This window comes from Chiroxiphia lanceolata, chromosome 1, assembly GCF_009829145.1.
Source record: "Chiroxiphia lanceolata isolate bChiLan1 chromosome 1, bChiLan1.pri, whole genome shotgun sequence".
NCBI classification, from domain to species: domain Eukaryota; kingdom Metazoa; phylum Chordata; class Aves; order Passeriformes; family Pipridae; genus Chiroxiphia; species Chiroxiphia lanceolata.
The window spans coordinates 117,223,207-117,248,242 of NC_045637.1; the positions used below are offsets into that span (position 1 = coordinate 117,223,207).

The window sequence follows — 25,036 nt, forward strand, 5'->3', positions numbered from 1 at the left end:
CATCATCAATGCCAAGAGCCCCAAATAATGAAATGGTATTCCTTGGCAGCCAGCTGGACTCACACACCAAACTTCTGATCTCTTGGTACAGGCAAGGCATATGGTTGCCTTGTTCCCTTTCAGTACAAGGGGTCCTTTTTAATTCACACATGATTTTCATGAAAGTTCTATCACCTTTTAACATCAGTGTTATTAAGTTAATATTTTAGGAGACGTGAATAACCATATTATTGCTGCGCAGCAATTCCAAAATACTAACACAACATTGCATTCAGAAGAGTGGGTTACATTCCCAAAACATCCTGTCTAGACAATTATGAAAAAGTATGGCCCACCAATGTATTTCCCAGCATCACCTGGTGGCCTTTGCTCTGAGTAAATACAGCGTAATCACAGCTGTGAAAGTTACTCTGTCAGCAGCACCCAGCACTGAGTGGAGGAACCTGCAAATAATAGACAAATGATATATAAGCCCTCATATGTATGCCCTCAGCATGGAAAGGTGCCCAGATTTGCATAGTTTCTGTATGGGATGGTGTATAAGACAAAGACTGCCTATAATAGTAAATTAAACATGCCAGGACTGTCTACTGGCACTAAGGCCAGCTGGCACAGAAAAACCTGTGTTCGTACTCCCTTACCCTTCAAAGTATACAACTGTTGAATGGAAATGTCTTTCAGCTTCCCTTCTGCCAAGGCCTGCTCAGAGTTTGTTCAGAAGAATACTGATGGGTGCTGTCCAAAGCTTTGCAAGATTGTTCTAGTAAGTAAGTAATATTAACAACAACAGTCCAAAAATGCATTCTGGAGTTGTTAATTTTATCCATATAGACCTAAGTGACAAGTCCAAAGGGCTCATCTCCCCTTTGTAATAAGAAGTAGAAGAATATAAATAAAAATAGGGAGGTAACTGAAATCTCTAGGAGAAACCATGAAACACCACAAGGGATGAACATCTTGTTACCAAAAATGTTAAACAGCTGGTTTTCCAAGTAGTTAGGAAGAAGAACAGAAGCTACCAGAGTAAGAAAAACGCTCTTAGTTTCCAGTACCCAATTGTTTTTGGTCTTAATGCCACTGTTATTTCAGGCAATTACCATTACAGGGAGTATTTTTCCTAAATTCTGCTGAAGACAATCTAAACACTAAATGCAACTACAATTCAGTGGTTGATCTACATATAAATTCTTGCCTTTTACATAGAACCCAGTGAAGTCCCAATAAATACACTCAGTCTTCCCTCTAATTTCAACATTTATCCAGATTACTAGGTTAATATAGTTTCTTTTAGTTTCTGTGGTATGAAAAGGCCACTGCTGTGTCATGTGCTCTATTCCTGGCATTTTTAATGATGAACAGGTTCACCAACCACAAGGTCTAAATAAAGTTCTTACTTAAACATATGACTATTTACAATATGAATGTTTATACAAGAGCAAACTGGCAGCAAAGGTGCTCTTGTTAAATTTATCCTCTGGTTTGGTTACTTCAAATTGGATAGCAATTTAAAAGCTATTTTCAAAAGCTTTTTCAGCAATCTTTATTTCTTACATGAGGTATCATTGGGCTCTTTAGGAAGGAAAGTATCTCTTAAGTAGTATGTGGACCATCAGTAACAGGACACTCCTCTCCTGCTACCCTTATCTAACACAATGTTGAAGTTACTCTGCCCGCTCTCATTAAACTGTAATTAAATAATAAAATTACTGGAGCAAGTCAACGAATTGAAAATCACAAGTGTTAACTGTTAAGCCTTCAATATAAGAGCATCAAAGCTCTGCAGCAACAGGAATGGACCAAACTGTCCACAAATGAAATTCAAATGGTTTATAAAGTTAATGGACTTCAAGAAACAACTGATTTTTTTGTTTATATTTGGTTAAACTGAAAGAAGAAAAAACAAAACCCATCAAAATGATGCAAAAACTGCATTCCAGATCGATCAATATACTTAGGCTTAATGTGTAGTCCTTCAAAGGGTGTCTTTAAAAGATTTGAGGTTATGTTTTGGCTTCTTTAAACAAAAAGTGCTGAAACAGAAGAAACATTGTTTTAAGAAATACACATTCATAAATTTTTAAACTGTATTTTTAAAAATTTGTAAACTTCTAAAGAAATTTCAACACCGATGTATATTGTATTAATACACATACACTCCTTTGACAGCCCTTCAGATTATTTTTCAAATAAAAAAAATCATCACATAACTACTTTTTTAATGTACTCTGTATGATGAATTAACATCTCCTGACCTTTTAGCTACACATCCCTCAGATCATTTCTTCCTCCTCATCTTTGGTGAAAGATGCTTCTATTTGCCATCTCAGGAATACCACTCCTGCCTCTTAAGAATCATCTTCTGAAACTTAGTACAGTGGCATGTAATACGACTGTAACAAGCCAATACAGGTCCACATTAGTGTATTCAATGCCAGTTCTTCATCTAATCTACATTGTACTCAATGTGTCCTCAGCAAGACCTATTTTGAGGTTTGAATACCACTGTAAGGCAACTGAAGTTTAAGCATATCATTTACTCCTTTTTTTGTTGATCTATTTACTAACTGCTTTTAGAAGCAAATGAAAGGACTAGAACATTTACTGCTCTGATATAAAAGAACATTTTGAGTAATAAGGGTGGCATTTTTTTAAACTACTTACTACCCTTTTGGCACACCAGGGAAAGAGTGCTAGAGATCCTCCTTCATGCAGACCACTGATCATAACAGGGGTTTGGCGATTCTGCAGGATGACTCTGAAGTTAGTTGTTGGTTGATCTCTTCCTGCATTTGGAGGTAGATGTGTCTGAGTATGTGAAATGGGTTATATATTTAGGAGGGATTTCAGCTGTATCTATTTAGAAAGCCTTAAGGAGCTGGCTGGCTCTTGTTTTTTATTCAAAAGGAAATGCAAAAAATGCAAAGGAGTCCAGTAACTTTCAAGTATGTAAAAAAAAAAAAAAATAAAATTGTTCAGTATAAGAAGAGTTCTTCATGACTGTTTATAAACTTCACTAAAACATGCAAGTGGAAGCACTTAACAGCATAAACCTTCACTGTTAAAAGACAACAGTCAGCTAATTTCATTTATTAGAAGTCTAAATATAAAATAGTGCAATCCAGGTGATTAAAATAGTTGCATGCTGCTCAAACAAAATAGTTTTGCAAAATATTCAATCAAAGATTTAATCCGTGAATTTAAATTTCATGCCAAAAATTAACAGTCAATTCAAAAGGGCAAAAGTTGGGCACATCTATTCCATGGCTTCTCTAAGTTCAACGTTTAGTTTAAATCAATTATTGCCAAACACAAGCCACATTCTGCTCTAACAAGAAACACTGCACCTAGTTTCTTAAGGTACAGCAGAAGCAAAATTTGCAACGAACATGTTCATATATTACAGAAAGGTAAACTCACAGAGTGTGAGCCAACAACCACACATGTCTATTTTTAAACCACAACTCACCCTCATTGTTTCAGTCCAAAAAAACCTGAACCTTAGGTTCTTTTAATGACCCGTAAACTCAAAAAAAAAATGCTGGAAAAATCATGCTTCTTAACAAGAAAACAAACCCCAAAAGCCAAAACCAACAAACAAATTACATTATAATTATCAAAGAATTCCAGAACAGGATGAGGTTGGAAGGGGTCTCTGGAGGTCATCTTCTCCAACTCTCCTCGTCAAGCAGGGTCACTTGCAGCCAGTTGCCCAGGACTGTCCAGACTGCTTTTGAATATCATCGAGGATGGAGACTCCACAACCTCCCTGGGCAACCTGTGCCAGTGCTTAGTCAACTTCATAGTGAAAAAGTGTTTTCTGATGTTCAGACTGAGCCTCCTTGTTTCAGTTTGCACCCATTGCCTCTTGTCCTGTCAGTGGCACATTTGAAAAGGCTCCATCTTCTTTACACCCTCTTGCTATTTAAAAACTTGGGTAAGATCCCCCTGGGCTTCCTCTTCCCTAAAGAATTTCATTTTAACAGAAGCTATACAGCAGATACCACCAAAAATGATGATGTACAACATACGTTAATCTTGCCTTCAAAAATATCTTTTGTGTTAAAATAAGTTACCTGTCCAATAAAATCATTGAAAACGAAATTTGTAAAGGTGAAGAAGTTAGCTATGATTATTTGACATTTCTCCAATGCACTACTTATTTCCTGGACTTTCTGTTTTTTTCTTCAGGAATTACCAAGGAATAACAAAGCAAATGGACATCTAGCTGAAGGTTTGCCTATGTCTAAACTTTCACTGTTCAAGAAAAACACGATTTAACACTATTTTTAGCTAAAACAGTCAAAAAACCTGAAAGAACATTTAGAAACAAGGTTTGCATTGATTCAGTTTAAAATCAATAGACTTAATATAACTCTAAATAAGACAAAAAACAAGGAATTAAAAAAAAATAAATCTATCTGGACACATTATAATTAAGTTCAAAACTAATTCAACCAATTAATCAGTTTTTGTAGCCTGCATTTTTAGAAAATGCTGATGATTCAAGCCACTGTATCAAGGGTATGGAAGAACATGGAGCAGAAGCTGGAAGAAAAGAGCATAAGGCTTGCAAGCCAACTGCTTTGCTAAAGGGTGAATTAAGTGGTGGGCAACGTTAAACTGTAAACTCAGTGGAAATTTTAGGACTGAATGGCATTTACACTTGAAAAACAGATACTAATACACTGTCTCTCCACCTATAAGCAGCAAATTTACCTTCTTCTATTTTCTAGACAAGTATTTTTTGTTTCTTTTTGGTTTTGTTTTAAAACTTGCTTCCAACAAATTCAGCAAAATAAATTGAAATGCAGTAACAGCAACTATTATGCAATTGAGTCTTCTCTCCATTACTTATTACAGTGCACTGCTATTTCTAATTTCATTTCATTTCAATTGATACACAGACAGAAAGAATGCTTATTTTGTAGCCTTTGTAATTGTTACAATATAAATGCTGAAGTTACTTATCTATATCTTTGATAGGCATCTGATAAACATTACATTGTTTAAAAATTGCCGTCTTCCTGCTAGACATTTTTTCTCTTTTCCTATTTGCATTAAGTAAGCTCTAATCAGTTTGGTAGTGTGCACAACATGTAGCATTCACTGCACTTCTATAACACATCCATTTATCCAAGAAAAAAACCCCTTTCATGTATTTCTTCTTAGTAACTCAGTATAAACGGCTACTAAAATTTGACATTATCAGTGCCCCTTATGATAAAAAAAATGAAAGCAGATACTGAAGTATAGTAGATGGCTAGAAGGCTTCTGTAGTTGGACAGTCCCACATCACTGTGCTACTTACTAATCATCTCTGTGTGTTTTCTCTTTGAAACATTCTTCTATTGCTGAGCTATAACAAACAAACCACGTATGTATGATTATGCCACTGCACTAACAATTACAAGTTGGCCCGTTTCCATTTTGCTTGTTAAAATCTTCATTAGTCATGTGGAAAGCTACTAAGCCATACAGAATCTACAAATGTTACAGAAACGTATGGAAACGTTTAGGACTGAAAACAATCCATTTAAGCATTTATGTTTCTTAGCCACAGGACTATAATGCATATCAAAAAACAGAATTAAATTAACAAGCAAGTGGTCTCTTACCAGTTAAGTAATGAACTGTCCTCCTACAGAGTACTAAGATGCAAACACCTTAGCCAGGAATTTATGCATTGTCATGGCAAAAATAATTCTCTTGACATAAACCACTAAGGTAAGTTTATCTACACTTCTTGAAGTCTTAAAAGTAATTAGTCTATCATTTTACTGTGCTTCATGCAAATTTTTTACATATGTATAATGTAGTCTTTCTAGTAGAGTTTTAATTCAGTCCAAAAGTCCAGTTATTTAATACAAAATTTGCATCAAATTAACATCCTAAATAATAATAACAAAAGCAACCCCCAAACAAACAGAACCCACTTTGCTGAAATATTAGCAACAAACAGATCACTAAACATAAGCCAGAAGTTTTCACGTGAATAAGGAAAAAGTTAGTTTGACAGTGTTGGAAAGAACCACAGCATTAGTATAAAGACAGGTAATACTGTAGCAAAATAAATTAAAAATTCTCAAGGCTAAGAGACCCCTGCAACCAATAATTTTTAAACAGCACAGGAGGAAAAAATATCTCTCAGGGGGTAGCAGGTGGAATAAAGTGTGTGCATTCTATTCAACTGAAATGTTTCAAAATTCACAGTAAAATCATAATTTTGAAGACCCTAGGGTGAAAGGGGTTATGTAAATTGAACAAAGCCAGTCCCACATTTTCGGACAGCCTCATCGCTCTCTGGGATATAGAGCTGCATAGAGCTGACCAGCTTCCTGAAAAAGTCATGCAGCTACCAAGAACACAAAAAGATCCAACCTCACTTACAGCAGTATTTACATGTTTCTGCACTGTTTCTCTGGGCACTGGGCAGCTTACAATTCCCCAAGTCCAGAGGGAAAAAAATTAAAGTTATCTTTAGAACCAACGTAAGACACGTGGAGCATGGAATAATCCTAGGAACTTGTGAGGCATAGTACACATTGTAAACTTCTCAGATATATCAATAAGGTCAGGTCACAGTGTGTAAGGTGTCACATAAAAGGTAACAGTACAACTGCCAAAAGCAGCCACCAACACAGAAGAATTAGGATGTGTTGACAAGAGGAACTCAAGCTTAAAGTAATTCCTCTTAGCCCACACAGGGGTGTGGGGACCTACTCCTTGTAAGTTCTGTAAATACCTGGCATGTTTTTACTACTGCGTCCATTAGTGATATTTATACACAGTGATGACCTCGTTCTCTAACACAGTGCATAAACATGAGAGAAAAAAAAATCAAGTATTTTGGCTGTGTATTTGTCAGCATTTGGGCTCATTTAAATACTACTTGAATAACAACTATCTTTCTCAGCTGAGCAGAGCATCAGGTTGGCAGACTGTGCTTCAGTTCTTCTCAAAGTGACAATTAACCTTGATATCAGTCTGCAAAGTGCTCTGTACTGGCAGCAGAATAAAATTATCATTATCATATAAATCATAAAGATTCTACTGAAACTGAGATAGCTGTCATCCCTCAACTATTTGTATTCAGTAAGGAGCACAGCAGATTGTTGCAGAACATCTTCGCCACACTGTTGGCTTTTGAGGTTGCATTTGTGGCTACCTGAAAATGTGTGACACAGGTATACCAAAAGACTCACAGTTACTATACATTATTAATTAAATATCTCTTAGGGAGGTTTGCGATACTGATTTGCACTCCAGTAATTTCAGACACAAATGAGATTTTCAAGTTGAATATGTGATGCCTATCAGCTAGACAGGTTCCCATCCCAATGCTACTTGTGATCGCTTGATCTTATTCTTCCAAGATTACTGCTTACAAACAAAAGCACAAAAAACCCCAACAACAACAAAACCCAAAACTCCAATTTTGCTAACGCTGGATCAAAATTCAAAATAGTCCTCTTAAATGGATGCTTAAATCACTGTGCTGATAGCCTGTTGAGGAATGTACTCAGACAACCAGGACTGCAGCAGTTCTGTTCACAACAGCCCATTGAAATGCCTATTAAGTAGATGCTTCTTCCCTTCTAGGCAGCCTGGACACACAGGGAAGGAAGAAAATTGAGTCATCTTCCCTAAAAATTTCCCACTTTTAAACACACCATGACAAGTGACTGTGAAAATGTTTACAGCCACATGACACTTCATTTTTGTAATGTGCACACTCTGTGTCAAAGTGTTTTACTGTTCTTGCTGCTACCGACAGGACATTGCTGTGAATAAGACATGGCAGTGAAGCAAGCCTTCTTTTAGAAATATTTTTATAGACTGACAGGTCTTATTTTGTCTGTAACAGAACACAAATAAACAAACAGACAATTGTGTGGAAGGCCACATTGGGTGTTGCGTTTTTACCCCCAGCAAGAGCTGACTATTTTCTCTGAGCTAAACTACAGCAGATCTTATACAAGTACCTCAGGAAAGGGAGACTAAGAATCCAGTCTTTGTACTTGTGGCACAAACTCACTCCAGAGGATTGTTTTTGGCAGGTAATGTCGTAGATTGTATGCAGGAGATACAAGAAGCTACAGTTGCGTTTCTGACCCAGGAAGCAATATTAGTTCTCTGAGAGGTGCAGTGTTAAAAATTGCACTCCCACAAAGCATTTTGAATGAGCAAGCCTGAGTGTATCCCATGATGTCCCCTGCAGAAAAATGAACGTACTTCAACACAAAATGGAGAAAGGCTAACTTTTCTCCAGTAATCAAAAGACAGACACACTTCCAAAAATGGTTCAGTCAAGAACACCCTGCTTTTCTAGCTATCCAACAAAATCTGAAATAATGGGAATGGTCCATTTTCACACTAGAGACTCAGGCAAAATTCCTGTGCAAAACTCAAGCCCAGTTAACTTCAGCCAACAGCTTAACCTAGAACACTTAATGAATCCCATCCAGAGTTAGTTCACTGCAAAAGCTAGTGCTGCATTTACCATAGTGGTTCTGAAACCAATATTCTTGTGAACCCATCCTGGCTGCAAGCGCCAAATTTCAAACTTTATTTTTAATCCCTGGTTTTCAACTGTAAATGCCACAGCTATGAGCTTAGCAATCAATTACTTATATCAACAATTTTGAAATTGCATGATAGGCAGACATCTAATTTTTCAGTCATCAACTTCTCTGAAAATTAAATGCATTACATTCCATCCATTCTCTCTTCATAGGTTATAACATACCTAATTTTATAGATAATACATATATTTATCCTATTTAGGCTACCTATAATAGCAAATAATGGGACTGTACAGAATTTTAAAATTCTCTGAATCACATCTATGGTAAAAATGACCTTACAGTTGACACCATATAGTTATCTTAAGCATACTATAATTATCTTTAAAAACCCAAATCTATTTAGCTCAGAAGTACAAAGTCCTAAATACTGCCTTCTTATGTGTAAACAGACTAATCATAAATTAATGTAATAAAACACTTAAAAATATAAGCCATTTTAGAATTAGAACATTTTAAAATGTAAAATAAATCCAGTTTGTTACTACAGGTAACAATATTACCATTCCTACAGGTAACACACATTACCCATAGAATTTTGATACATGCAGAAAATACTGCACTGGTGTCACAGAAAAAAAAAATTCCTTTGGCAATTTTAAAGTTATAATAAAAAGGATAAAAATCTCTATTAGCTTTACAATGTATATATTCAGTGGTGATTACTGTCAATACCTCCCAAACAAAAGTTAAATCGAACTTCAGCTAATCTTGCAGAAACAAAAAGCCCTCCTTCCCCCAAAACCAACCTGTACTAAAAATGAGGCAATCATTTTGAAAGAATGAAATTATTCACTATTTCTCCACTGAACAATAATATTATTTTCTGATAAAGAAATTTCATTATGAATTTTATACAAAAAGATTGTCTACAGCCAGATAATCCAGAACAAATGCCTTTAAAAGCTTTAAAATTCTTAAATGCTATACTAAGCTCCAAATTCCATAAAAGTTACAGTAAGATATAAATAATTTAAAAAAAGGAACATAACAACAACACCCAAACCAGAAAAAACTTGGAGAAATTTTAAGTTGTCGGAAGTGTTACTCAAGAGTAATTGCTGTCACTGTGTACCACTTATTCAAATAAAAATCTATTAAATTAAACACGAACCCTTACATTTCAGTTGTAGCTACAGAATCACCATCTTGATCTCCACAATATTTACAACATTAAAAGGCTGCAAGTATCACAAAAGCATACTATCACTCGCTATAGCCTCCTCTAGGCACAATATGTATCTCAAGTTAATAAAGGCCACATAAATGTGGCTTTTGTACAGAGCAGATACTGAATTACGTATTTGATTACATATTTCTCCCTAAAAAACCAGAATGTTAACAGTAATCAGAGGAAACTTCAGATTCTGGCATAAATTTGACTATCGTATAAAAGGTAATATTTAAAATACATAATGCCTTACCACACAAACACGAGTTGCCATATGTGAGGCACTGCTAAGCATGGTTTCTATTAAGCCAGTACACAGTACCTGGCTTCTTTCCAAGAAACATGGAAGTATTTAAAAAACCCTGTTTAATCCAATTCCACAGCCTTGAAACAAAAATAAATTAAAGTGTTGCAAGAACTGTTAAAATGAAAAATTAAAGGCATGTAAATAAGTAAAAAAAAAATTGTCAGAAAAAATGAAAACAAAGATTATTTCAAGTAGATATCTTAATCATAATTAGCAACATTTGGCATGTTTATGATATGATTCAAAGCTGCAGCCAATTAGATCCCCCAAAAAGCTTGTAACAAAGTTGCAAATGTGTAACTACAGCATAAATAAGTTTTATTGCACACCAAGAAAACAGCACCCAGATCAATTTCATAGTTTGTTTCCAAAACGCTGTAAAGCATGCTCTGGTACTAGTTCAGGACTTTTTAGTCTTAAATAGCAGCTTTCCTGCCGGGAGATTTTGGAAAACAATTTCATTAAATTCAGACTATTAATTGTTAATCTGTATACATTCCATGTATACCAAGAATAAAAGAAAAATTACAGTGTTGCCTTAGACTGTCATGCCCAGGTAAAAAAAAACCCAAAACAAAACCGGCAACAATAAAAAGCCAAAACAAACAAACAAACAAACATACCCCCCAAAATAATAAAGTGCACTAAGTTAAAAAGCTGTACAATTGTGGTATTGAAACTGAGAAAGACTGATTTTTTTTTTTTAAATTTCTCTTTTAATTGATTTCCAAGGAGAGGGAAACCCACTATTTTTTCTTTGGAAGGAATAAGAGGCACACAATAGCACTCAGGAAATGACATGAATTTGTCATATGCTTTCTTAAAGTTTGCTTAAAAAGGAAATTTTTAAATATTACAGAGAAGAGCAGAGTTCAAATTCTGCTCAAATGTGAGTGTACTAAAGACTACAGTGTTAGGCACTTCTGAGATTGTGTCATTTATTTAAGGAAACAAATATTTCATTATCAGTAATGCTGTCAGTTCCAACCAACAGACAAAATATCTTCCATTTTCTTCCATTTCCCCCATTTATTCAATAATGAGTAAATTACTAAAGGGTAATGAGTTGCTAATAAAAGCATGTTTTTTACATGATTATCATGAAATGGCAATGACTGCTTGTTCAGTGCAACATCCCTACCACAGTCACACTTTCAAATAATTTCACTCTATCAAATTTCTGTAAAGAAATTGATCCTTACACAGTTTTCATATGAGACATTAGTCTATATTCAAGGGAAAAAATAGGAAAAAAGCCCCACAGAAATAGCTAACTACATTTAAAAGCCACACGTTCAGATATTTCTCTGCGAAGTCTCCTAACAATGGTGTAAAGTCTCAGCCAAGGTAGTTTTGTTTCCCTTGATGGCAAGCAATGATTGTTTTACACACTCATTTTAGGTTTTGGTGGTGGGAAAAGGTCTTTCTGTGTGTTTTATGAGGGCTGTACTGAGAAGATTAGAAAAAACATGCATATAAATATCAGTTTTATACTATAAACCAAATTCTGGCTCACAGGGGGGAAAAAAACAACCAAAAAACCCACAAACAAACAAACCAAAAACCCACCTTTGTTTAGCTACTTAGGAGAAGGCAAAAGAAACGCCTGTGAAAGGCGGTCTGAAAAATTCTGGAGCTGAAAGCATTGGGGATTGCTCTTGTACTTCCTAGGAGATTGACTTGCAAAGACCAGCTGCAACTCAATATGAAACGGCTGGAAGAGAATTTCTCTGTTCAGAATTCCCCTCACTAAAAGCATCAAAGTGTTTCATTTTACCCTTGTTACAGTTCTTCACACTACCTCCCCCAACTTACAATTTAAACGAGAGCTTTAGTTATCTTCCACCCTAAGCACATTGTAAATATCAAGGAACCCTTCCATGTCCATCACAGGCTACTTTTTGAGTACTTTTCTGCCCTTTTCTGCTTCAAGGAATGCGTGATCATCATGACTCTTCCTTATGCCCCAGTCTCATCTCCCTGCTTCAGCTATGCCATGGGATGTGCTCTGGCATCTCCCTGACCTTCCAAATCTGCACTCACACAGTGCTTGCTGAAGTATTCGTATTCTTCTCTAATATTAGTTTCTCTTTTCCTCCTGGGAGAGTTGTCATCATTCAAAAACTGGGAGAACTGGCAGAAATCACGTGGAGTTATTGTTATGCTGGGAGGTATTAATGGATGTTGTCAGACAGTTCTTTACTTCCTCATCATTGAGTGAAGTTGCCAGACCTGGCAAGCAGCCAGTGGCAGGTTCCCTTCACTGCCTTTTTTCTATTTCCCCTCTCATCTTCATGAAAGTTGCTAACGTTTCAAGCCACCAATAGCCACAATACATCCTGAAGCTTTTGAGTGTTGCATCTAATCATCCTAAAATCATCCCACAACCGCAAGCAGAAATGCAATCAAGCAGATATTCAGAACTCAGTTTATTCAATGAAAACAAACAAACAAAAAGCTCATTGCTCTCTAATTTAATTTTTTCATATCAAACATATATTTTCAAAGATATCAGATCGCTGAAGAAACACCAGCTATATTTTAGATGGCCTTCCAAGTGCACTGCATCTCGACACATGGAAGACCCATGAAAAGAAACATCTGTGCATTTTTTTTTTAAAAAAGATTCTCTGTGAACATTGAAAGGTCACTTTTACAGTGAAAATAAACAGCTATTTTAAATAGATGTTTTAATACAGCTATATGCTTCAGACCTGAAAGCACAAATGACAGTCCTGCACTGCCTTAAAAGAAAATGACTAAAGGAATGGAATGATTACATATTAAAAAGTAACCTGACATTTTTCATCTGAGGTACTTCAAGGTCCCAAGGTAATAAATCGAAAAACCTCACTAGTTATAAAAAACAGGGAAGCTAACTCAAGTGATAAAATATAATCCCAGTGTGATCGTTAACTTGCATGTTTTTGGGACATGTTTCTTGATTCTTTTGAAGCAGAAAGGGACTCAAAATTTAAAAACAAAGCAGTTACAGTGAGCACTCAAATAGATTTTTCATTCATCCCTACCCTCGATTGTTAATACCTCATGGATTTAAAACCAACAGTATCCTGCACATTAGTATCAACCACTTGTATGCTTATCTTTTTGATTACATTTTGTTATTTCCCGTAAATTCTAAAGAGGGCAGGCAAAATTATATACAATGTTCTGTGTTACATTTTCTCTAGAAGGTTATAGGGAACCAGCACCCTATAAAAGTAAGCCTATAGAGGCAGAAGGTAAACTCCATGGATAACAGAACGGAAATGCAGCCTGGATTCAGGCTGGAAATGTTTGTAAGAAAAAACATTCAAAGAAAGCATTTGTTACTCCAGTTTTCATCCTGCTCACCCATTAGCATCACATGCATCACAGTCATGTGTCTGTGGCAAGAGACTGAGGCATCCCTAACTCAAACAATCAAAATCACTGAGCACAATTGCACAGCAGTGCAGAAGTGTAGGGACCTGCTTCTCTAGGTCCCTACACTTCTCTCTCTCTGCATTGTAGACAAAGGCTCACTACCTTCTGCCTCCCAGTCTTCCCAGGATATTGTGCTAACATTCGTTTTCTGCTCCTGATACTTGTGACATCTCTTTAGCTTTTAAGTAGCACTAGGTAGGAGTTTAAACAGGTGGCCCTGAGAACAATAACTGAAATTGATAGAATTCACATAGTCTCTGAGTTGTGAAGATCCAGCTGCAGCATTTCAGCAAAAACAGAGTCAGAGCAATATTAAACAGGAGTGCTGGGCTCCATACAGTCATTAATAGCAAGAGACATCCATGAGGCACAATGAACTCTCCCTAAGCCAAATAGAATATTTTGCCACTCCACTTCACTACATCACCCCAAAAAGAAGCGTGTTTTAAGTATTTTCAGTGTGATTAGTTTTCACAAGCAAAATACTAGGATCAATTTGGGGTTCTTATCAATTTTGCAGATAGTTTAAAAAGCAAGGAATTAACGTAATGATTTCAAACTAATAGAAGAGATAAGACTACATGCAGGGTTTTAAACTGATGGTTTTGGAATGAGAACCAGTCAATTTGCCAACTAAGTTGCACAGTCCTTTACAGTATACTTCTGAGCCTCAAGCACTATCTATATTGCTACAGGGAAAAAGAAATAAAACGTATAAAACATAATAGAAATTGCAGTAAATACACAGAAAATAGAAGAATGGTGAAAAATACACTAAAGAACATCAAAAGGAAACATGAAGGGGAAGACAGGTAATATCAGTGACTTAACAGGAAAAATTTTGAGCAGTTGCTCCAAATGGTGTCCACTGAGAGCTGCTATTCACTTTGTGCTGGCTCTCCTTGTTTCCAGCTGTTAAGTTCACATTGAAAGAAGCTAAAAATACATTAAATATTTTCCAAATATTATTTTCCCACGTAAGCAATTGGTATAAGTTGCCACAGAGATGTTGTTCTCTTGCCAGTGAGAAGGGAAATAGTATACAATGCTGACAATAGAAGTTGTATTCTATGACATCTATTGTCTCGGACAAGAGGTAGTCCAAAATATGGGAAAGTTTGAAAAGGCATTATTTTAGCTACAAGATTTCCCAACTATTCCCTGCTTTCCGCAAGGCAATATATGAAAATGATACCTAAATATGAAGTTTTTATCGCCTGAGAGAAAAGGTATACTCTGCACTACTCAGAGGTATAGTATGTGCAACACTTCTTGTAATAAAGCTTTGGCATTTCAATGAGGTGGAAAAAAAAGAAGAGTGGCCAATGTCTACAATTTACGCCTATTGTCTCCTGACAAACTGAAATTTCACAATACTGCAAATTTAAAACACAAATGTATCTCCTTCGCATTAAGGACTCTCCTTGACAGTAAATTCAGCTCAACAAAAAAGTAAAATGGGAGGAGGGATGGGACAACATATACTGAAAACCATCCAGTTCTTTCTGTTAAATGTGAAGCATAACAGGCTTTTTTATTACATGCCTTCCTCCAAAAATAGCAATGATTACACTGCTCAACTCCCACACTCCCCTCCTCAGCTTGGCTTTTTTATGCTTAGAACATTATACATTCTCAGTCCTGAGGAAGAAGCCAAAGTTTGTGGAGTCCAGAGGACTCTTTCCATCACCCAGTACCCAAACTACAGAATATGAATACCTAGGGAGGCAGGCAACTCTTAGTTTCTTATAACACTAAATCTTCTTTTAAAGCCAAAAGTGACAGATTTTTTTTTTTATGAACTCTAAACCCCACAGCTTTCCACATTTTTGGAAAGATGCTGCAAGTCGCAGCAGTGATAATCTGCCAATTACAAGGCACATTTGTGAGCAAGATTTTTTTGTCTTCCAGACAAAGATTATACATCCTCTTCATGAGGCAGGGGAAATGTTAAGATTGCAGCTGCTGCAGCAGTGGAAGCTGCAACTGCTTTGGAGCTTGTATCAACTGTGTAGCCAACATGCCATTGAGGGATGCTGAGGATGATGTACTACAGACACTGTTCCATTTTGGGTTTTTTTCCTGAATGGGAAAAACCTGAAGCTTTGGCCTGCTGTATTTAACGGAAAGTCTTGCAAACCTACTTGCAATATTCCACCCAAGTTCCAATACAGCTCCATATCCTGCCTATCAGAACTTCCTAAGTAACTACTTAAGACTATTCTTGAATAACAAAGCTTTCTCCATGCCTTCTGTGACATTTAGTTTGAGGATTTATCACATTCCTATTGCCCAATCTTAGTTTATTTTATATACAAAACAGTACACATAGTGAAGGCAAGCTGGAATCACAACCATTTCAAGCGGCCTACATCTGTAAGGAATTTATAAAATATGGCTGGGTTTTTTTAACAGAAAATATAACGTCTTATAACAATGATCTAAATTTCACTAAACCCAAGAAAGAACGTATCAATACTTTAGGGTAAGATATACTGTACAATAGCTCAGCTTTCTTCATTATTATCTGAAGAATCATGTCTGGCTGAGGTATTTATTTTGTAATGTTTAACTATAATAGAAAATAGATGAAGTTTAAATGAAAACACTGTTTAGACTATGTCAACAGAGCATAAAACTAAATGAAGTGATTCTGTATTGACTATAAAAACATATTTGATAATAGTAAAGTTACTAATGGTTATCTATCAAGATCACAACATGAAGTAATTCTGCATCTTCAGAACTGTGTTAAAGCAGCAGACACATGAAGTTAGATGTAATTTTGTGATTTTGCAAAACAGTATCATGCAGTGCACTTTATTGCTATTTTATCATTAGTGTAAATAATTCAACAAACCCAGGAAATCTCCAGCTCGCTTGGGTTTTTTTCAAATTGCAAGCCACCAAAGGGCTTTCCACTAAGACAGCCAATGCTCACTTTACACTTGCTAGCAAAAGAAAATCAAATATAACACTATCTTGTATACTGAAACAACTGCTTTGTTATAAAGAGAAGGTTTCAGAAAACTAGAAAAAAATGACACCACTGTAAAAACTGCAAGCCTTTTACACTCAGTTCAAAGACATGCATTCTTCTACAACAGACTGAAGTTCTATATTCATCTCAGCAAATCAGTCCACTAATAGGCATCAGTCATCAACACTGAAGTAAAACCTGCCACATGAAACTGCTTTGATGTGATTGAAGACTCACACACAGTCGTAAGTATGACAGAACAGCTTAGCTATTAAAATGTTTTATCTAGCAAAAAACTGTTGATCCTAATTGACTGAAAAACTCCTTGAACACTATTATTGCAAGGCTACTTCACTACATAGAGCTTCAGTATGTAGCCACTTAACTTATATATATCTTGAGATCCAGCACAACCACATCAAATCTTGTTAGACTATTTTCTCACACATACTTTTGTCACGAGACCAAAACAATAAAGCTGACTGTCATTTTTACTACCAGTTGCTTAGTTAATTCGATAGTGAAACGTACTGGGATTCATTACAAAAGCTGCATGCAATCAGCTATTTCTTTTTCCTGCACTAATAGAACGAAACCTACTAACCACATCAGTTGTAATGGGTTGGCGGGACTGGGTGGAAGCTATTTTTCTCCACCAAGCCCAACCTCCCACCACAAGAAGTGCAGGGGCACGGGCTCCTTTAAGCAGCACTGTGCAGCCCTGGCCCAGCTCCAACACTGACCGTATGTCAAGCTGACAGATAAGAAGCCCGAGACAGCCATCTGAAAACAACTGCATACAGCCCCTGCCACCAGACAGTGAGGGTTTCTAGGTCTACCTCATCATTCACTGCAAAGCCAATTTTAAACACACCAAAAGTAAACGTACCTGACCAAGAAAAACCCACCAAAACCAAACCAAACAAACACATCGACGTTATTAGAAAGTCTATATGATTAGATACTCTATTTCAGGAAGTTTCCAGCCAACATCATAATTGATCACCACAAACACAGTCAGAAAATTAATAATAGTTTGTGCCTATAACATATTCTTTTCTCTTTTATATTCACAGCGTTTTAACAAATTGCAAGAAAAAGGAATCAAACATACCGAGCAACCTCCACCAAGATTACATTTTACAGAATCAAACAAAATGCTATCAATTTAATGTCTCGAAGGGTCATTTGATTTTTGCCCTGTATATATCCATGCATTACAGAGTTCACCCATTTTTACCATTACTTAGGTTACTGGGAAGTATGTCGTATGTTGCCTACATGTCCTTACATGTAGGCAACATATTATCTATCAGCTTTTATTCCAAAATTACTAAGTAATCAGCACAAAGGAATAGCTAAAATTTACTCCAGTCCCCTATGCAGTTTCCATAATTCCATATATTTCATTTCCATATTCCAAATTAATAAAATCCAGGTGAACTTACCTACAGTTTGGAGGAGGGTCTAATGTAATTTCTGCAAGTTCTTTCTGAATTCTTAAGAGAAAAAAAAAATATTATCAGGACTTTTTTTGCAATCTGTTTCTTCCAACTTTATGAACAATTCTACAGCAATCAATAGGAACAAAATATACTTCTTAAAATTTCTGACGAAAAGCTGATGCTAAAAGGTTTCATGAAACTGCACAAGAACATGTGGAAGCAAATGTTAAATCTCTTCTGAAAAATGAATTTCCAATATGGGACAAATGCCATGAGCAGCCACCTAGAAAATCACACTTTTTCTATAGGTCAGGGTTCTCAGGTCCTTTGCTCACTTACACAATTACTAAATGTCTCATGTATCCTCTTTATTTCTCCTCTGCCTATATGTCTTATAAGCTCTTGCACTCTAGAATATTTAGCTTCTTAATGTATATCATACTAGCAAGGTAAACCCCCCCAACTTTCAAGAATAATTGTCTCTCACCCTCCCAGAATGAGCCCATGCTGGTCTTCTTCATAACCTCCTCCTAGGTGCTGCAGGTCTGCTATCAGGCTCCCCCAAAGCAAGGTGCTCCAGCTCCCTGGCTAGCTTGGGATTGTACTGCTGGACTTGCTCTAGTATGTACCTTCTTTTTACTGGGGGATCAAAATCAGGTAAATGTTATCCCAGGTACAGTCTAATGAGAGCTGAGTAATGGGAGATAAACCTCTTCCATCTGCCTATGGACTATGCCCCTCTTAGTACATCCCAGGAGGCAGTCAGCCTTTGTTGCTGCCTCACACTGAGCTTGTTTTCTGCCAGGGTCCCCATCTCCTTCTCAGCAGAGATGGTCCCCAGTATGTATCATTACAAGGGGTGAGTCCCCATTTCACGAGTTCTCTGTCAACCCTCTCCTGCAGCCTGGCCAGATCCCTCTGAGCCACAGCATTGCTCCTGCATGTACCAAGTGCTCCCCCCCAGCTTGCTGTAGTCTGAAAACTTTAGAGTGAACTCTGCCATATCCTCCAGGTCACCAATAAAGATATTACAGGCATCCTGCCAGAGTTCTTCCTGCAGGGAGAGCAACTTCGTTGTTCAGGATTTCTGGATATTCCCAGGCTGATGCTTCCAAGCCAAGTCCATGAATGCCTGATCTCTGCCACAGCTGGCAACAGGGGCTCTTTTCCCTTACACTAGCATCTGCATGAGAGCCAGTATTTTGACCTTTGAAGAAATTTAATTATACAGAGTGGGAGTCTACAGAGTTCCCAAAGGAACTTGTAGGAGTTTTCAGTTCCCAAAGTATGATGCCATAAGCAAGACCGTAATGGTCACCTTACCTATAAACTATGCCCAAGGCTTTTTTATAGGCTGCTTCAATGCAAAAACATGAACATTTAGAAGCAGGAAGAAAAAGTAAAACAATTCAAGATACCCTGAGTATTTTCTTCTTGCCTTCTCCTTCACAAGATTTCATGTACAGCAGCAAATTGTTATTCCTGTTATTCCCTATGCTAAGAAAGAAAACCTGCACAATAACACCATGCAAATTCCTGAAATACATGCCGAAGCCATAAGCCAAAAGTTCAGGCCTGACTTACACATACCTTGTTAAAAATGATTGCTACCCATTGTGCATATAAATACAGGCAAAGAAAACGGCTTATCAAAATAAGCATTCAGGTATATTGGCATATATAACATAAAAATGAGCAGTTTAATTCTCTATATAATTTTAAGATCCAAACACAATCTTACATGTTAAGGAGTCTCACAGCCACTATCAAAATTCCCCTTATGCCACTATAAGTTGATTTTACAGCTACAGTGAATAAATGAACCAATGGCAGTAGAAGAATTGGCCTGAACCAGAAACTCCAGCCTTTATCTTTCATATTCTAAAATAATTAGGACATACGTGGGTAAGATTTGTAGGCAGAGGTAATAATCACTTATTAGATCAGATTATATAATTACAAAGATAAAAACACTCTTCCAGATGCTTAGATTTTCTTCTAACTTTTATGCACCCCAACCCTACACACACACACACACACACACAGTTACTTCAGTTGAGGGGGAGCAATTTGATTACTTGCTTTTTCTACTCATTGAAATATTTATATCCCCAGTACACAGAATTTCCCGAATAAATATCATACCTTTCCTATAAAAATACAGGCACAGATTGCTTAATCAAGCACCAAATCATTGTAGTAACACTGAAAATACACCACATTTTTTAATTAGTGAAGTTTAACCACAACAAACATGTTGTTTTAAAAAAACTTACTCCATTTAAACAATCCTAACAATTCACACCTTTTAGAAGGGAGATCTTATAACTGTGGGAGAGGCTTAAAATATTTCTTCTGTATATGACAAATTTCTGCCGTGATTTTGAAATTATACTATCACAAATTCAAACCACAGAAAATCTAGGTAACATAGATTCTTCAATTTCACATTTTATGGCTTGTACTGCTTTCTCAGCCTTTTGTGAAGTTACAGAACGATGGCATTGCACTTTTATAGTCAGACATCATTCCTTTACTTTACATATAGTAGTAAGAGCAGTTAATATTTCATTGCATTACAGTGAGTCTGAGACACGTCAAGAATGGATTGACAACTTCAACAACCTCAGTCCTAGATCAAAAACTTTATATTCTTCTTCCTAAATCCTAACCCATGTTCCTTATATTCTGAAAACAAAAGAGTCTCTCATTTTTTCCATCTGTTGTAGTTCAACCCAAAATTTCTAACTTCTAATTTCATGAGTGCTAAAATGGCCCTTTATCAAGCTTTTCTGTGATTGAGTAAACAAGGACAAAACACCTTTCTGCTTCCAGCCATAAAAATTGATCAGATGGCACTGCATATTAATGTTCAAAAGTCCTAACTGCTCTTGCAAGCATCTAAGATAAAGAGACATTTCATTCATCATTATTTTTATACAAACAAGATACAACACGTTAATACAATACTGTCCATCTTTTGCTCCTCAGCAAGTTGTCCATGTTTATTCTCCTACTCTGTGGTGTCCCAAACTAATTTATACACCTTACAACCCTTTGTTGCAACCTTAATTTACCTTGCATTCATGCTGAGAGCTTATTCATAAACAGTTTCTGTAGAGCAGCTGACATGCAATATCTTGTTCACATGTCACAGCATTCAAAGTTACAATTAAATTGTCGGACAGCATCCTAGAGAGCCTTGCACTGATAGAGACCTCCAATGTGCAAGCTGGCCTTTGTCTGCACGTGCTCTGGTACTTGCTTCATATCTCCATTGAGTTGCCCTCAGAATCTGCCATAGGAGAGGATGTACCTCATTTCCTTCACTGACCACAGAGAATTTGCTGTGAGGATATGTGGCCTCTGGCAACAAAACATTTTTTTCAGGGTCCTTTCTGGTGTCTCTGTCTTTGGATTTTTTGCCTCAATAACAGTTATGTTTAACTATGTCAGAGCGAAAAAGAACTCTAAATTAAAATAATTATATCTATTCAGTTTATATTTAAACTAATGACATAATGGCTTAGGGAAGTATTGGGAAGTAGGGTGATGGCAGAGGGTGAAGCCTTGGCTAACAATCAATGCCCTGGGCTGCACACATAGGACATTTCATTTGCAGTGTCAGATCTGATATTATTTGTTTGGTCTTAGAGAAGTCCTTTGACTTCTCTCTCTCTCTCATATATACATATATCTATATATACACACACATAAAAAATATTTTTCCCCTCCATTTTACTATCAGAAGAGAACAAACATAGTTGCCTTCCAGTACAAGTGCAACCGTTAATCTACCCATAAATTCAGAAGCATGAAAGTACATTTTGGATTTCAAATATTATTAATTCTCACAGACACATATTTACTGCTGTTCCAAGACTAAGGGGACTGCGGCTGTTTCCTTCATGAAACAGTTAGAAGTTCTCTAAAGCTAAGAGAGAAGTGAACATCAGAGGATTTCCCAATGTGATTAATTGGAAAAGAAATAAAGGATTATATGACAATAAGCTATTTTTACCACATCTACTTTTCTAAAATACATGCCTCTTTACCCACAAAAGCCAGCTGATTCAATACCCTATACCAAAGAATATGTTACTTAGAAAATACTTAGAAAAGCAGACACTGGTACATATTTCACTACTAAATAAACTGTGACTGAGCAGGAAATTGATCTAAAGATGGTTAGCTTCATACTGGAGGAAAAGAAATATTCTCACCCACATACTAAAAGATGGATAAATGACAAGGATATTTCTTGTAAAAAAAGCAGTCTGTATTTTGCTGTCATATTCAACATTCTAAATACCATTCCTAGATTCCTTGAAAATAGTGCTGTGATAAACCTCTCAGACAAAAAAAAAAAAAAGGGGAAGAGAAGGGGAAAAAAGGCTCGTTTTTACTTTGTTGAATTTTGAACAAATTTAATCTATTACTGATTTGCTACTGTTTAAGGTTGTAACTTCTTTCAATAAGGAAAAGATTACAACTAAAGTTTTACAGTTCACAATTTATTGTAGGTACAGATATTTATTAAAAAATGTCAGGATTGGACACAAAGGTTGACAGATTTTCAACCAGCAACTTCAGGAGCCAAGCAAAACAATACATTTATTTGTTGAGCTACGTCAGCCAAGAATGGTTACACTTCTCCCAATCCAAAGGTCATGCTAAGATTTGCTACTTAAGAGGTAACAAGATGCCTGCTGTTTTCAAGGACAGCAATTCAATTCCGTGTCTGAACTGTAATTGTGATATGCAACGAGTTTCTCAATCTTGACATGTTAGGTAAGAAAGGTTGCTATTTAAGGTGATGCCCTCTGGGTGAGGAAAATTGAAGGACCAGTACACTGCATGACATATGCTGTAAGCTATTACACCTGTATATCAGCTACTCCTAAAAGTATTAACAGAGAAGCACAGCATGTGATGGCATTCTGCACTCTTGATGCCAGTTATAGCAATGCTAACAGAAGAAACTCCATATCTTAAAACCAAAAATCTTACTCAAATAGAAATTTGAGTGGTTTCATATGGCCTCTGTAATCAGATCACTTTGGAAAGCAGTTAAGCCGCATGAATGGTATATTCATACATAAGACGTGGTAGCAGTTTACGATTACACAAGCAAAAGTCAGCACACTGCTAAACCTTGATTTCTATAAAACCTAATGCTACTGAAAATTCTGTAAATCTGACTACATAAAAATACAAATAAAAAGCAGAACAAAAATTTTCCAAACAGAGATGCACAAATTTTCATTCTAAACCAATATATACAATAGGTATCATAAGGCAATCCAAAACCACTGTGACTACAATTCCATATGCATGAAAAAGCTTACCAAGTTAGAAAACGTGATTTCCAAACTCAGGTTAGAATCAAGTCTGTAGTCTGTGACTTTAGATCCAGTGCTACATTAACTCACTGGTGTTCTATGCTTTAAACAGGAATGAAGGAATCTTGACCAAAGCCACAATTGACTACACTCTGTTGTTTGAGTGTTTTACTGATTTTAGCAGAGTTGACTCCTTTAACTGAAGGTAACAGAGTATAGCCTTTTTAATCCTGCACGACTTTTCACTTCTAACGAACAAAATTAACAATATTACTATGAAGATATTTTATACAGATAGTTTCTGTAATCCTTATCACATATTGAAGACTCTAAGAAATTTTTCCTTCCTCCATGATACTCCACTCCTTTTTATCCTCTGCTTTAAATCCTGACTTACCTTTCTTGAGACACTACTGATTTTAATTAAAAAGCAAAGAAACAAAACCCGTAATACAAAAGCTGGCTGAATGAAGAAAGTACAATCCCAAATCTAACACAGTGACAAACTACTGAATACTTAAAAACAAAAAAGAAAAAAAATTATACTGTTAAAAAACCCAGTTACTAGAAAAACTATGTTGTTGTGATCCTTCCAGAAAGTGCTATGACAACCAGCACTCATAAAATATATTTTTTCAAAATATTATTTATTGTGTACATACCTAAAGAATTATTGTAGGTCATGTCAGCTTTTAAGATGTATACTTAAATGTATATTTTTAAAATATATTAGTATTAGTATGCACATGAAACTGGCTTTAGAGTCTAACTAGCAAACGCACTGATGTCAGCAACTGGCATAATTAGTTTCAGCAGAACCATAAGCAGATGTGATTAAACTTTAAAAGGTTTAAGTCATTTTATCACTGTAAAATGCATGTTGATAAAAGCTCTAAGCTTTGAAGATACAAAGCTAAGATTAACAGACCAATTTCTGACATATCATTATTAATTTTTTAATAGGATAGTGTCCACAAGCTCTTGTCAGAATTGCGGCATCGGTATCATTACACCAGACATCGTACAAAGTTCAGAATACACAGACTGCTTTCTAAAGACACTGAAAACTATTTTTTATGACCATAAAAGTCATGACTAATCCAATATTTCTAATATTTAAAAAATAATAATAGCAGGAAGCAGACAAAAGAGAACAAGGTCAGAAACCATAAGGGCTGTGAGGATTAACTACGTGAGTAACACCATGGTTTGCAGTGAAAGCTGAGTGGGTGTTTTGGATTTTTTTTCCTTTTAGTCATAAAAGGAAACATGGGCAACTTTTGCTGGCCATTCTGTAAGTGGATGACCAGTGATATGACTCCTAATAGTGTCTTAGTAGGAATGGGTGTCAAGAAAACATTTCTACAGAGAAGAAAAAACGAAAAAAAGCTAGCTGTAAGGAAGGTTATCTATGGCAGAAAAAAGCATGACACTACCCCACCGGACAGACAGAAAAGTATGTAATAGAAAAGGGACATATTAAGGCAAGACAAAGACTTGAATCCTGAAGGGATGTACACATGTTTATATACTGGTGTTTATGGACTGTGACTACATGCATATGTTATAAATTACGGCAATAGGGGCTCAATGCTTCTCCTTTACCACAGCACCACAGTGGTATAATTCTGATGTTTTTTCTTGTAGTTTATACAGCCTTGGATTAGCAAAGAAACGAGATCTGGGAATTCTGCATCAGGACAGTCTGCAGAATTGGTCTCTTGTCAGATTATTTTATGAGTGCTTTTTTACTTCAATCACTATAATCCCATTTGCCTAAACT

At 36.2% G+C, this 25,036-nt stretch overlaps 1 protein-coding gene across 3 annotated transcripts in view; it reads right to left on the bottom strand.

The window, feature by feature from the left end:
* LOC116795958 (ubiquitin-conjugating enzyme E2 E2) overlaps nucleotides 1–25,036 on the bottom strand; it is a 206,148-nt gene that overhangs the window by 174,760 nt on the left and 6,352 nt on the right. For all 3 annotated transcript variants that reach the window (XM_032706133.1, XM_032706125.1, XM_032706116.1), the window contains exon 3: nucleotides 17,915–17,965. In XM_032706133.1, coding sequence (XP_032562024.1) covers nucleotides 17,915–17,965 — 51 coding nt within the window. The remainder of the gene's footprint in view (nucleotides 1–17,914; nucleotides 17,966–25,036) is intronic.